The 16164-nt window shown below is 35.7% G+C and overlaps 1 protein-coding gene across 1 annotated transcript; it reads right to left on the bottom strand.

Annotated features, from left to right (window-relative positions):
• Positions 1-6173: 6173 nt before the first annotated feature.
• Positions 6174-8007, bottom strand: hoxa13a (homeobox A13a). The gene is made up of 2 exons (XM_051872818.1): positions 7231-8007; positions 6174-7024 (listed from the first exon to the last, which is right to left on the bottom strand). The coding sequence occupies exons 1-2, from the start codon at positions 7913-7915 to the stop codon at positions 6777-6779; spliced, it is 933 nt and encodes a 310-aa protein (XP_051728778.1). The 5' UTR covers positions 7916-8007; the 3' UTR covers positions 6174-6776.
• Between the last annotated feature and the right edge of the window lie 8157 nt (positions 8008-16164).

Here is a 16164-nt window from a genome sequence, read left to right as displayed (position 1 = left end):
TCTTATAAGTTTATAAGTCAAGAACACATTGTTTGTGACTTAAAGAATGCGAGTGAGCAATACTGTATTAGGCCTACCACAAACGACATCAAAACGAATTAAAGCAAACGAGTCTTTTGATATAAAAAGGCTGTTGAGAAAAGTGTATGGTATTCCTATAAAACAAAACATTTAGAAATATATTCACTATACCTTACAATCTTTCAATCATATTTCTTATTTTATTGTCATTATGTTTTGACACAACAAAAAGCGAGCAGTGATAGCCAGACATTTGAGCGTTAATGATTACGCATGGAAATCAGAGCACATTATTCGTAATAATTAGATCGTTCAGTTTTTGTAATACTCATTCCAAGTCAAACTAATGTATAAAGGACTAACAAACTACCTTCAGATGCGTATCACCGCGGCCACTTTGTGCGTTAACGCGATATAAAGACTTGACTTATAGGTCTACTAAATAAATGATACATAATGTAAACTTCAATTCAAGAATTCAACAGTATACTGGTACCTTATTTTATATAGGCCTAACATAATTCTGGCAACTATCTCAATTTTCAGAACATTTTAATTGTTTTTTAAATATCATGTGTGTGTCAGTTTGTTTCGGCAACTCCCAAGTATGCTTCTTCTTCTTCTTCTTCTTCTACTTTTGAAAGGCCTGAGAATAAACGAGTTTAACCGTATAGTTTTTAAACCTGGATTAGGCCGGCAAAGGCCTCGCTTTTCCACAACGCATTACCCTTAATCCCCTTGTACCATACATGCCTCAGAGGAACGCAGAGGGAGGTGAGTAACATGATCCTCATTTAGTACAACGTTCATAATGTTTGCACGGTGTAATTGTCGGGCTTCTTAAGATATTCTGATTATACGATTCTATTACCACCAGTAATAGGTTCTTCATGATAAACTGCAAAATGACTCAAACACAAAATTGGTGGCCCAGAGACCAGACGCTCCGCCTCTTCGTCAACTCATGACAAATTCCGCGCCGTGTGCTGGAAAGCTTTCAGCAGTAATTTGGGGCCCGAGTGCAGCGGAAACCTGCGATGGAGAAGCAGAGATTTGAATGCAATTGTAGGATCCATATAGTGTGACACCTTTTTACATCTTTTTTTTAACACAACAGAACAATGCTGCTCAACCAAGATGAATGGGTAGCACCTCAGCTAAAGACAACAATTTCTTGGTCTAAAAAGTAAGTAACAACTCTATAGTGACGCGCTACAGTTTCAGAGCCAGGTAAGATTAGTTTAAACAAAAGAATAGCCTATTTATAATAACAAGAACATGGACTGAAATAATATGAATATATGAATAACAGGATATAATATGGACATTAATATCCAACAATCCTTGGTTTGGCCTAAATTTTACAAATTAAGAGATTGTATCAACTTGTTATTATATAACGTTATGACAGTGTCATTCTGCTGCTCTTTTGGCTTTCTATTCCCCAGTGTATCTATGTCTAGTAGTCTGATGTTGCGGCCCGCACCCCCTCCCTCAGGGTCGACTTCAAGTTCGGGGAGGGGGACGGGCTACCGCCCACCGCGCAAGTCTGAAAAAAAGAATGAACAACAAACGCCACGCAAGCCACTCTATGCCCCGGATGGAGTTTCACAAACGTCGCTTTCACATAAGGGAACGACAGAAAGCAATATAACGTGACAAGTAGGGAAAAACAGGCACTTAGGGGAAAAAAAGAACGAAACATCCCAATAAAATTTCTCTCTCACACACATGCCACAAATTAGCTAATTTATAATAATAGGCCTATATCACACACATCAACACACAAACTGTAACCGTAAATATACCCGAAGAATAATCAGTGTGAAGCTAAATAATATTTAAACTAATCAAAAATCATGTTTTTGCAGCCAAATTGGATATGGAACTGGATGGAGTGGCCGAACCCCTAATGAAAGTCACTAAATACAACTATGTCAGTTGTATTCTAGAAATCCCCGTTAGAACCTCCGCAAAACATTGCAGGAGCAAGCCCATCACAAATTTGTTGCTCAAGCACAGCAGAACAGTTAATGAGCCCTTTACTTTTTTTTTTTTTTTTTTTTTTTTGCTTGGACATGCGGGCGGAGAATTAGGTCTGCAATTAGCCACAAATTAGATTACAAATTTGTAAAAATGTACCTATTTGTTAAAATGCATGCAGCATATTATGACAATTTCTATTAAAATTACATTGCCAATTTTTTAAACGATGAATAAAAACAACAGTGTAATGTACACAATAATTAACAACAACAATGATAAAAAAGAAATAATTTTTATTGTTGTTAAACAATTGCAAATAACGCTAAATAATGTCATTTAGCGTTTCTTTTCTTTGTAAATTTCAATTTACAAAGACGAAAAACGAATACCAAGATAATAATAATTCTAAAAGATTTTGACCCTGTTTGGAACTAAGCTACAAAGACTTTTGAAATTGGCATGCAACATGCGCTACCCAAACATCCTAAAAACTACAACGGATTTATACTGATTAATAACTCCTTTGTTATCTACGTTTGAAGTCGATGCGTAATTGCAGGCTAAAGTGACCGCTTAAAACCTGTATTTTTTATTTTTTTTTTTTTTTTTTTTTTTAATTTATTTATTTATTTATTTATTTTTTTGACACTTAAATAAATCTAGGCCTATTGTCTAGGAAAATTGTTTGAAAGTGCACGACTATTCAGGGACTGACTAAAAATGCAATAAACTTTTACATGCACAATAAACTATTTGTTTAAAAGGGTTAAAGCAAAAAAACATATATATGGGATTTTAATATATATGGGAGTCGCGCGCATTATAAATGGTTTTTAAAGTTTAATACTTTAAAGTTTAATAGTTATAACTTTTGTTACATAATTTATTTTGGATATTCAGCCATGTTGTTTTTGACTGGAACAAAATCAATTAAATAGCTTAACGTTTTACCATGAAGCGCATTTTAGTGTTTTTTTTTCGTTTGGAATAAAGGCATAGTGTTGGGGTAATTTATGTTTGAATTTAGAGCTTATAGTTATGACTTCTATTTATACCTCTACCATCTCCTTCACCATTAAAAGTTTAATTCATTTAATAGGCCTTATAGCCTATTATTTGATCGAGTCGTATTTTGAAAAGGAGCGCGACAAATGAGCAGGCATCTTACAAATATCACTGTATCTGACAAAAACTTTGCGTCATGAATTTCTACATCAAACACATTGTTAAAAGAGTAGTAAGGAACAGTTATCAAATAAAAAAATACACAGACCTATATATATATATATATATATATATATATATATATTATATATAAACTTATATATATATATAATAATCCAGGATAAACCAGACGTAGGCCTACGCTTGAGATATTGTCTGTGGCCTTGGCTTTCATCATTGTCTAGACGACCACCCCGAGCTTTAACCCCTTCTAATGGCTCAAAGAATGAAACCTGAGAGAAAGCCCGCGCTATTTTACCAGTCATTCACAAATCTCTAATCTGTCTCACAAAACATTCCGACATTCTTTCATTTGCCAAACGTTATAAACAAATATCAAACTTTATAAACAAGTATCGCCTAATTAGCTATAAACTAAATAACTAAACTAAATAAAATATAGGCTACAATGCATTTTTTTTTAGAATTAAAACTTCTTTGATCAATTGTCTATATTTAAATGATCTTCATCTTTAATTAGAAGTTTTAAAATACACAATTTTCCATCTTTCAGTTTTCTTGTTTTTCTATCAATACGGACATGTCAAAGGGTTTGAACAAATCACATTAAAATTATTTAAACAAATAACTGTTTCTAGTTTTCTAGGTCTTATTAAGACGTAGACTACAATACAATAGAATTCAGACTGTTTGTTCACTAACGGACAACTACAAAATCCAGAGAGAAAAAAAAAAAGCGAAATCCAGAGAGAAAATGATTTTCCCCAAAAAAAGATTTTCAGGTGCGGTTCGATTATTGTTCTGTAGATGGCGCCAGAAACCAGATTTACAAATCAGCAAAAAGATTCGTGAATGGTTCAAATGCATTCACTCTCCTGAGACTACGTGCGCGCACTTGAGACAGTACGTCAACACAACAGATCTTACACACACAGACACGCTGACGCAGAAAACGGAAACGTGATTATGGAAGACATAAGCATCTTTTCATCACCAGCGTCAAGTCTTTTTGCAATCGAAACAATCCGAGCAGTTACTAATAATGAAAATGATCTAATATAAATATCAATGTGAGTGTGTTGGCTATACAATAAAGAACCTGGAAGCTTTGTAGCCTGTATTTATTTGTTTACATGGAATAATAATAGGCTAGTTAAAAAACTCTTTTGGAAATTCAATATATATATATATATATATATAAATGAGGTACCAGCAAATATAATTACATATGCTACCATGGAGGTTGTAAGCTAATGTAAACTGGACTGAAAGCTTCAGCTGCAAAATAGGAAAATGGTTGTCTATACACCAGTGTGTTAGCCTTTTTTTTTCTTTTTTTTTTTGGAAACGTTGAAAATTACTTTTATAAATGTGCCAATCACGCGTAAAAATTAAGGTTTAAATCTTTTAGCCAATATTTTGGCCTATGTAGTCTATTTAGACTAACTGATTGAGTATGTGATAACGATTCAGCAGTCAGCAGAATTCAAAGTTTACCGCTGCATTACCATCTTGATAAAAATTATTATAAAATATATATATATATCCTGTTAAATATAGTTTATAATAATACTTCATTTATTTTTTTAACGTAAAGTAAAATACACTTTTTGCTAAGGATAGCTAAAATAAATAAATGAAAAACCATTTTACATGCATTTGTTTGCGTGTGGCTTCTATTTGCCAAACAAACAAAACAAAAAATAATAATAAAATGTAACACCTCATGAAACCTGATCTAAAAATTACTCATGACATCACTATAAAAAGTGCTACTTCAAAGACTGCTATACTCCAAAACTAAAATGAAAAGCCAGATCATAACAAAATTCGAGAGGATTCAGCAGCAGCTGTAGAAGACGTTCTGTTATATAAAACAAAATTTATTCCAAATTCTATTCTAAGCTTTCGAAAATAAATCTTCTTTTTTTTTAATTCCGTAGAATGTATAGAACATCAAGTCATTACACTTTCTGCTTTGTATGTCATTAGAAATCAAGCCTGAGCAGAACATCGCGCAGTGCAGATGAACAGTTTTAGCTTCAAGTTGCCCTAAATGATAGGCTCGCCAACTCGCCAGAGGCTCGATAAACACACGATATTCTTAGAATTAGTCTTGTATGAAATCGGCATGTGTAATTTGTACAAATATATATTATTCCCAATTTCTGTCTCAATTAAATCAAATAGTCTGCATCTTAAATGTTTCATATATGTAAAATAAATACGCAATCGTACATGAAATTAGCACTAAATTGTCTTGACCGAGAAGCAACGTAAACCGATCCAAGCGATCTCAACAACATAAAATAAGATGGCAACAATTTATTCTAATTTTAATGATACAGTTGTTAAAACAATATTGTTCTCGTGATCGCTTTTTTGTATATATTTTATAGTTTATTTTTTTTAGTTCATATTTGTTTTCTTGTTTTGTTTTTTTTATATTAGCTTATACATACGCTCTGTGGAAATTAACCTCTAAGACAGCCAAAAGTAAACTGAATGAGTAATACATTAATACATAACAGATCTTTGGATTCAACTTGTACAAATGTTTCTTTTTACGCTTTAATAATTTCAATAATTAAAATGACCAAGGCCGACTGCTTCACTTACAAATGTACATCAGAAGATGGCGCAATTGCTCTATTATACGTCTGAAGTACGCACCCACCTAGATTTACATCACTCAAGAGCAAATCTGAATGCATCACTTTTTGTTACAGCCAACGGACAGGGGAAAAAATCATAGTATATTCAAGAAGACATACGTCTTTTACAATCAATAGCCAAAGTTTTGGATACCATCCAACAGGTCATTTACTTGCTTGTATCAACTGCTGCATTTACAAAGATCCCAGTGAGCGTGTTAAGTGCAATTCAAGTTCAAGTTTTGTATTTTTGCCATTTTAATGGTTAATTTTGTCATGTGGTTTGATGTTGCAATACAAAGGTATAAATTATTACGTCGCCATACATATTTTTCTTAAGAATGGTTTATTAGGACGGATTTTTCGCAACACTATACAACGACAAAACACACATAAGGTACTCTTTAACACACACAGTAAGTTTATAGTGTAGCCTATATTATTTTGGCACAAATATGACCACAGATTGTACATGACCCTGATAAACTACAGGCTCCATACCTCATATTCTCCAGCATGATACGAAATTTCATGAACTTGAGATTTCAAGCAAAGTATAATTTCGATTATAATCGACACTGGGGCGATGAAAGAAAACTCGTACCACACTGTAAAGAGTTACAATATCACAATTTAAATATCCAATGTATTTCTCTTCATTAGATATTTTGGTGAGCAGTAAATAATCTCAACAAACAAACTTATCTTTTGGCCCTCTTTGTCCTGAGTTGGGAATATGGCCATACACCGTTTGCAGCGCAAAAATGACGCACCGCGTCACTATCATCCCTGTCGGATCCAAAGTGGTCACTTCAAAGCAGTAGTCCAAGGAAAACAAATATTCGTTAAAACGTCTACAATTTTATAGCTTTGAGTGTGTGTGGGCCATCACTGTTTAAAATTGTTCGCTTACATTTACACAGAACAAAGCTAACTGCTGCTTTTTAATTTGTTGACGACTTTTTTCTCTTTCACCCTTCGGTTCTGGAACCAGATAGTGACCTGTCGTTCAGACAGGTTGGTCTGAGCGGATATCCGCCTGCGTTTGTCCTTGGTAATAAACTTGTTGGCGGCATACTCCCGTTCAAGCTCCTTAAGCTGCACCTTGGTGTATGGAACACGTTTCTTCCTACCGCGGCGGAAGGAGCTGCCGTCTGTCCCTCCATGAGACACTGCCTCTGATAAGAAAATTGCAATAAGAGTATTAAAATGTGTTTAAGGATGAATGCACAGAACTGTACGCTTTGTTATAGGTGCAAAATGACACCGTTTTGATACGCTGGAAGAAATGTAATACTACTGTGTAAGACTGTAATTGTCCTTTTTTTTCTTTTCTTTTTTTTTTCTTTCTTTTTTTTTTGCGCTATTCTGACAATAGCCTTACCTGGTATAGACGACTTCCACACGTTTCCCGTCTGTGGCTGCTCTTTGGTGCAATAGACCTGCCCGTTCCAGCCAGTGGCTGTGATAGCCCACGGTTGGTAGCTCTCCATTGGTAATAAGGGCTCATGCCGGGGCTCTGCAGGCCCGCTCACTGCCTGGACTACAGGCACATCCAGATAACTCGGAACTGGCTGATATGGGCTCGAGGCGTAGCTCGAGTAGAAGGCAAACTCCTTGGCGCGCGAAGTGGTATAATCTTCGCCTGTAGAAGCGGACGTGTCCATGTATTTTTCCCCGTAAGGTGAGGAAGAGACGGGGGATTGGGCACATGTCTTCACACCTCCACCGCCCCCGTGGTGGTGGGACATTCGGCAAGGATAGTATCCACCGCCACCGAAATATCCGTATGTAATTGAAGCGCTGGCTGAACCCTGGACGGCTGAGCAGGGGCTGCATTGCTTACCAGGCTCACCCGCTCCAGCGGCAGCCACTTCGCTTGACGGATAAGCAGCGCTGGGCGCAAGAGAGGCAGGGTGAGCCATCAAATTCCTGCACGGACTCGGCGAGAAGTTACCTCCCGTGAACCCTTCCATATTCTTGCCGGTGTCGTCCAAGCCAACACCGTTATCATAGAGAAACATGACCGGGTCAATCCAGCGCGGGCGGAGAAGCAGTGACGTTGTCATAGCCCGTCGGACATTTAGACGTGTGGCTCTTTTTTGAGAAGCCCCGAGACTGAAAAAGAGGAGACAGTCGATTCCGCGAGAGTCAAGCGACTCTGACGCACCCTGCGCATATCCAGAATCACGTCTCGATTGGCTCAAAACTGGTCATGTGATATGTAAACTAGGACGATAATCACCTCAAGTGCTAACAATTAAACCGAACACAAATGCCTTGATGTGAGATGACTATCTGTCAAAGGATTTTACCCGTTTAAAGATGTTAAAAAAAGGTGACGTGAGTAGACAAACGGAAATGGCGAATCCAGCTGTGGTCTTTCATGAGATTTCATCTCTGTATCCACTTTACTAGAACTCTAGAAAAAAAGGTTCATTATTACTGTTTTGTTATTTAAGATAGTCATGGGCGCTGGGGTAAACATTAAAAGAATATTGTGTAATTGTAAGCGCACTATAGATGATTCCAGTCAATTTTGCAAACACCTACAGCCATTCGTGAGCTGCTGCTACTGTTCAGCCCTTGTTGGCCCTGCAATCAATTTGAAGATTAAAATTTCAACAGAAGACACACTGAATAATAATTACTGTGCCCCGTGTTAACTGCTTAATAAAAACGTTAGAAAAGTAAGCCTACATCATCGTCCAAAAATTGTTACTCTCTAAATTTTCGAACAATTCTACATCCTCAAACAACAGGCTATATTCATTCATCAAATTGTAAGCGCTGCACGTCTTATGATGCAATACAAGTGTGTACTAAAGCAAGCCAGGTGTGCCCTTTAACGTTTAACAACAAAATCTACAGGTTATTTTCACGATACTTAGAAAATTGGTTGCAAGTGATGGCAGTTAAAGAAAAAGGTCCAATTTTTGAACGTGGCACGAAGTCCTGCTGCGACGGCTTCCGTTTTGTTTACAAGATGCGGAGACAGAGAACACCCCCTGTATTCGTCTGTGCATTTTACGTGCGGGGCTGACGCGTCTGCAGGCCAAGGTCAAGTTGAAAGTTGCCGTCTAGCCGCGACACTGTGCCTGTTGGCCTATTCAGACTTTGATGGCCAGTCTCAAAGCTTACAAAAGAGAAGAGTCGAATGGTGAGAAATCTTTGGTGAATGAGATATGTCACAGAAGCCTTTTACTTTTACTGGCCTGCCACTTTGTATCACAAATGTTAGCGAATCTGTGGAGAATGAATACAGCCTACAATTTAATACGATTTACTTTCGATTTTGTATTTTAACCAACTAGACGTGGGTTAGAATGCAGCTAGCTGTTTTTGGAAGAAAACCGTGTTTTTTTAGGTAAGAAGGTTGAAAACTGTCAAACTAAATATTGGGTCGCCTATACAACCATGTTGTCTGACTGCTCGAATGCAGGAACAAATTAGTATTTAGTTCTGATGTTGCATGAAAATGATTCTTCAGAAATTTAGAATAATAACCCTATGAATTTGCAAAAAATTTTCTTGAATATAATTCTACATATTTAAATTAATCTGATTCTTAAAACAACATTTTTTTAAGTGTAATTCCTTCCTGATGTGTAAACTAAGCTACTTTTTGTTTTCTTAGTAGCTCGAACACAGACTGATGCTAGAAAACGGCACAATCGCGTGATCCGAAACATTTTCTATGTGCTTTTTTCGCAGACAAAATAAGAATATATGTAAGTAACTATTATGGTGAGCAAATACTATTATATATATAATATATATATATATATATATATATGTGTGTGTGTGTGTGTGTGTGTGTGTGTGTGTATGTATTCAATATGTACATAGTTATACATATAGTTATGTATATAGAATACATATTTTATATGTAATTACTTTATTTTCCTGATTATTCCACATGTTCAACGTGCTGAATGTAATGAACTAGAATGTATTAATATGATGGCAATGCGATGATTTAAAAGTGAACGCATCTATTGTCTTTATCGGACGACATTTGAACCTCAACAACACTACAAGAGCCTGCAGAATATCATTCAGTCTTTTGTTCAGAGAAACACACAGCACGGGTAACATTATTATTATTATTATTATTATTACAGAGTGGTAGTAGTAGTAGTAGTAGTAGTAGTAGTAGTATTTCACGATTATTTCACGATGTAGTGAACTGAAACTTATGTTTAAAAATATTTTTTTTTAGAAAATTAGGTTAAATAATATTGGGATGTTAGGAAGGGTAGCACTGGGTGCGTATAGCTCGTGTTGTGATCTGTGGTAGCAAGACTGTGAACTTGAATAACAATAATGTAGGTCTTGTTTGTGATTCTGAGCACAGAGTCTGCAAGAAGAGTAAGAGTAATAATATAGCATTTATATCACATAATGAATTCTATGTGTTTTGGGATATTTCTTGTTTAGTCAACAAAATGCATCGAAAGAATGATTTGTAATGCAACACCAAAATAATATTTTAATTAAATATTTTGTTTAACGTGCATTTCAACTTGTTGGCCTCGACATCTACTGCAAGGAATATTTAAAAACAGTACACGTTTTTATAATGATTATTACGAAATAACCGCAAGCAACATATATAACTATAAGAATATGGGAATAAGACTATGCGTTTTTCATCAATTCTACTAGGGAATTAAAAAAAAAAAAAATTATAGGAGCCAAAATTGATTTTAATATTTGGCTGTGGATGCACGACGCATGAAGTCAAACACGTTGAGAAGTGCACTGCATAGTACAAAGCATTGGACATTGCTCAATCATCAAACATTATCGGTAGTTTAATATTTCTTTTTGTGTGTTAATTTTCAGTAAAGAAACAAAAAGTTATAATGGTTCACGCGCAGACATAAGGCAAAAAGGGTATTTTCTCGATTAGAAAGTCTGAAGATTTTCCCTTTACTTTTACAAGTTGTATTTCAGTTGCTTTGTTGCCCATGTACAAATGGTGTTTTTAACGAATGCCTTAAACGAAATAATCGATGATGCACAACATAAATTCATCCATATATTTATCTGATTTATGAATGAACTACAAATTTAAAATTTGCAAATAAGTTTTATTTATATATATTGTTAAATACAGTGACACTGTGAGAAATTAAGATTCTGCATTTGTATGCAGCCAACATATTAAATAATGACAGTATTTAAAGATGACACCTTATGACGACATTTCAGTTTAACACTCGTTCGTCGAGTTAACCGTTGTCGTTGTCTGTAAGGCCCAAATTCAAGGAAGGCCTTAAAAATTAACCTTATTGATAACACATTGTGTAATATAATAAACATTTATATCACATTGTTTATATTGCATCTATATCGTTTGTTTATATCAAATTTTTGTGATAAAAGATCTATTATTACTCGTACTCTCCTCAGCATTTAATTTACTTCAATGTTTTCAATAAAATTAGAGACGACATTGGATTATTTATCCATTCATATAGGCCTACACATAGCGTTTAAGTTAAAGACAAATTCAAAGCATTTTTCAAATACAACGTTCATAACACAAAGTGATACATAAATATCATAGACCGTCGATGTAGGGCCTACGTCTTAAAATTAATTTCACGCACATAAAAAGCCAGTGAGATTTCGGATACGCTTTAAATTTGGACAGCCTCCCAAAGCAAATGATATTATGATAAATGGAAACCAATGTGCACGTGTTTTGACATTCGTCTCTTCTGGTAAGCGTCCTTTAGTTGTCCAGTGGATCACCGCAAATGTGTGGTAAAGGGTGTTTTTTTTTTTTTTAAATATGTACTTTTTGTGCAATAGTTCTTCTTAAAAAGTATTTAATTACTACATATTTATGTTAACAATGAATACCTACTTAAAGAACATTTTTAAAGTGAGAAAGTGGAGTTGTAGTGAAGACTATTCTGTGTGCGTCATGGTCAAGTTCAAGTTGGGCACAGTTGTTAAACTTTTAGCGGAAGTTTGGTAAGCACTATGGGCGGATCTGGTCCAGTCGACGCGCGACAAGGCCTAAAATTCCCCTCTGATCTGCGCTCACACCGGAATTGCAGAAACCGCAACATCTTATGAGTCCATTATGCTGCTTAATCCTATACTTAACCTGACAAGGAAAGAGACTTGTCAAGAAGAAACCACGAAACTAGAGAGCAAGTTAAGTGATCTCATTCTACTAGATCACTTAAATCAACCTTGTTAATCAACCATAGAAAGGAAACACTGCGATGGGGGCCAGCGAGTGATGACAATGAAAGGGAAGTCATTTGTCGTCTAATCAATAAAACAGCCAACCGATAACAGTTTAAATATTGGGCTACTTATTTATTACTTACTGGGCCTATAGCTACAGGTGATGATACATCAGTTTCACACGTGTAGCTGAAAGTGAATGCAAACGATTAAAACAGATATTGTTAAGTAAGCTTGGTCGCCAAAAAAAAAAGAAAAAAAAAGAAAAGAAAGTGGAATTGGGAATACACTACAAAAATAAAAATAAAAATATGTAGGCTATATAAACTTAAGATACGATTTCTATTGAGGAAACTTTGTGTTAAAAATTTATCGTTCGAGAGAAAAAAAAGGAAGGAAGGAGTCTTAATTTAAGAATGTCAGCATCATTATTAACGGGATAAAATGTCAAAATATATTGAACCGCAGGGTACAGTGTATGAGGAATTTATGCAATGATATGTAAACAGGCTTAGCCTCAAACTCATCGATAGACTGAATCAATAATTTGCGCATTTGTCCACTGAATTTAAAGACTTGGTTGTACAAAAATGTTCAAGATGCAGCCTGTGCTTTCCAGGAGAGAATTACAAATATATGATTGTTTAAAGTTCAAGGACGCTTTCATGGACCGCCCACAAAAAGGTTTATTGGTGGTGTAGGAATGTACACAAAATGAGACACAAGGAATGTGAATCAGGGTCCATGTTTGTGAGCCATATTCAGGCCAAACGTATACATTTAGTCAAATAAAATTGGTTTGTTAACATAATTTTATGCGATTTAGGTTTGATTTGAAATCTACATTTTATGACCTTGAAGATCGGAAGGCACCTCTTGTTAAGAGATTTGATTGTCCCAAAGTAGCCTATCAGCACGGCCAAAAGACAAATTTATGCATTAATACTTCATTATCTTTATAAGCTATAAAAAAGGGTCCATGTTGGAGAAAAACATGACAACAAAAGAAGAAATGAAAGGGAGACATAAAGCAAAAGTCTACCGATTATTAAGGAATTAAAAACAGCCAATCACATCTAAAACTCATTATAAACCTCTGCAATATACCAAGAGAGAGAATGCAATAGGCTACCATAGTTTAACTAACATCCATAACCCTAATCATGGCACTCTGGACTAAAACAATAACGTCAAACAAATGAGATTAAACAAATTACAACAAAAATTAAACATAAATATAAATATGTCACCCATTGGGAAACACAACAACAAAGTAAAATACTATGTGGCTCTAGAAATAGAAAGTACATCATGGCAGACTATATCTGTAATCGGTGACCAATCAAACGGAGCCCCGTTTTCTGCCAAAATTCACAAATTACAGAATCATCCAATAAATGTTTAAACAGATACACTGCACATTAGACAATCTTACAGTGAAAACCCTCTAGGGAAACACAAGTACTGCTGTGTGATAGTATGTGTCTGCCAAAATATGGGACAGTATGTGATCTACCTTGAATCTGACTCCATTAAACCTATGCTCATTACAATGCAATTATTCTTTTTAAGTTTGTATTGCATAATTACTTGTGCAATTAATATCTCTTCTTTAAATTATTCTTTTTTTAAAAAAAGTTCACATTTATGCATTTAGCAGAATTGAAACCAGGACCTTAGGGTTGCTAGTGCTATCTAATATTACTTTTATTTATACCATTATTTTGTATATTTCACAGGTTCTCACTGAAAGCAGCTATAGAGTTTTTCCTTGTCAATAAAGAACACTAAAACTGGAGAGAGAGAGAGAGAGAGAGAGAGAGAGAGAATTCTGCAGTGCTCTTATCTTTCCTAACAGGCGAGGGCGCACGAGGACAGCTTTGATGATTCAGAGAACTGTCGCCGCGGGCACACAAATAGAGCGTCTGACGTCACTCCACTACATGAGCGTCCCATCCACTCAAGGCGGTTGTGTCCAAGTGCTTGTAAAACATCCCCGGATTTCCCATACGAGGAGGAGAGAACGTGGAAGAATACTGATGAGAAATGAGAAGACGGAAGCGTTGAACTGCATACAAGATAATAATCACTAAGACAATAATCACTGTTGTCAACAAAGCCTTTGAAACGCAAAACATTGCAAACTTCATAAAATACTCTAGTAACCACCTCTTAACCTGTTATATTGTCATTAGGTCTACTCTCTGGGTATTTTAATAAACTCGTGAATTATTTTAATTAATTTAATTAAAGTGAAATAATGTATTTTAATAAAAAACATTTGGGCATTTTTTGGAAATTGTCATACATGTTTTCTTTTAGAGAGATGGGTGGTTTGTATGCAATTAAGATACAGAAGTCGAGCTAATTACATCCCAGTAGGTTATGATCCTATTGCTGCCTCTGTGGTATATCAACGGTGTTGTTAAGTGCGGTTATAAGGAAAAGCCACAGTTGTAGCAGGCTATATTATGCCACCAAAAACGATGAAAGCCATTTGGTTTTGAGAAGTAATATCAAGTTTAAAACTACTGAGGTCATATTCTTTAAAGCAATAGAACTTCATCACAGCTTTGTTGCGAATTTTTACTGCCCGAACTCCGACATCAAAGCGGAGGAGGGAGCGGCCTCCTCCCTGAAAGCAAGCAGTGCGCTAGGTTATCTTTGCAGCCTATATAATATACTCCACAGACTCGTCTCCTGGATCCCGAAACTCATAAGCCTCACTATCATTAAAGTGCTGGTTTTGTCAATGACCAAGAGACAGAACGTGATTTTGAACTTTGTCCATTTCAGTCTGCTAGCCTATGCTTTCAATGTGATACATGCAGATAAAAATAAATCAAAATAAGTCAATGGAATGGAAGACAATTGAATCTAAGATTTATAAAGAAAACGATTTGAAGAATACCATAAACAAGATGCAACATAAAATGTAATCATACAGGGGGAAAATAACTCATTTGTATTTTGTAATGATGGACAGGATTTGAAAGACCAGTATTTTATATATTCCTTCTTTGTTTACCTTTATTGTGGTTAATTTGATATTTAAATAAGTGAAATGATTATACTATTGTGGAATAATTAACGTGAAATCGAGTCTGATCATCTGAAACCTAAAGAGTTCAAATTTAAACATTCCAGAAATAAAACTGGACAGCTGCCTCCCGCCAGTAGGCGGTGAGGGTATATGTATTGTTGGCGCGGCTCAAACAAATCTAATTAAATGTCAAATAACCTGTTATTCTTACTCCTGGTCACGGGGACCTGACCTTTATGCACTTTACTTGACACCACTTTGGAAGATCGAGTTAGGGCGGGAGAAAGAGCGAAGGGAATAGAGCGTGACTGAGATGGTGCGCTGAAGAAATGATGGAACTTGTACACTTCAAATTACGCCGCTGGCGGTAAGACAGCCCTCCTCATCTTTGGAATATTCTCATTCAGTCTGACGTCTTCCAACGCGCACTGACTGTGTTGATCGGCGAAGAACATGTGCTAATATATTCCGAAAGGCTGCCATTATGACTCCTTCCTACCCAAGTGGGCTCAAGACAGGGAGATAATAGATAGGGTTTTACCATATTTGCGTTCTATCACACAATTCAAACCTTGACTATCCTCGTTAATGGACATTAGTTTTTTTTAATCCATCGAAAAGCCCTCAACCACTCTTTCTTCTCATTTATGAGAACTTTATTTAACCAAATAAAGTTCGGTGAAACAAAAATGGCATTGACATTCTGGTTACTCTATTGGGTCAACTATGAGAATTTCAATTAAAATCATAGCCTACGCAAACATTAAATTAAATTATGACATTTCTAAGCGAGAAAACATATGAACAATGTCAAACACTTCATTATTATGACTCACATCACATCAAAAAGTTAAAGTTGGTGCATTTTTTTTTGCTTCTATAGCCTAGTGTTTAACTGGTGATGTAGCCTTGAATTCACCTCTGTCTCTCCTAGACTACTCTCCCGCTCTGTTTATTCACTCTAAATCGACGCGTGGCGTCACTGAGCCTTCTATTATGACGACTGCCCTATTAACAATGACAGCGCGTGAGGAGAGAGAGAGCAATGGTGATCCCTCCCAGATA

Source organism: Ctenopharyngodon idella, chromosome 19, assembly GCF_019924925.1.
Source record: "Ctenopharyngodon idella isolate HZGC_01 chromosome 19, HZGC01, whole genome shotgun sequence".
Taxonomy (NCBI): Eukaryota; Metazoa; Chordata; class Actinopteri; order Cypriniformes; family Xenocyprididae; genus Ctenopharyngodon; species Ctenopharyngodon idella.
The sequence above is the reverse complement of the archived record's forward strand: the minus strand, read 5'-3'. Positions and strand labels throughout refer to the sequence as shown.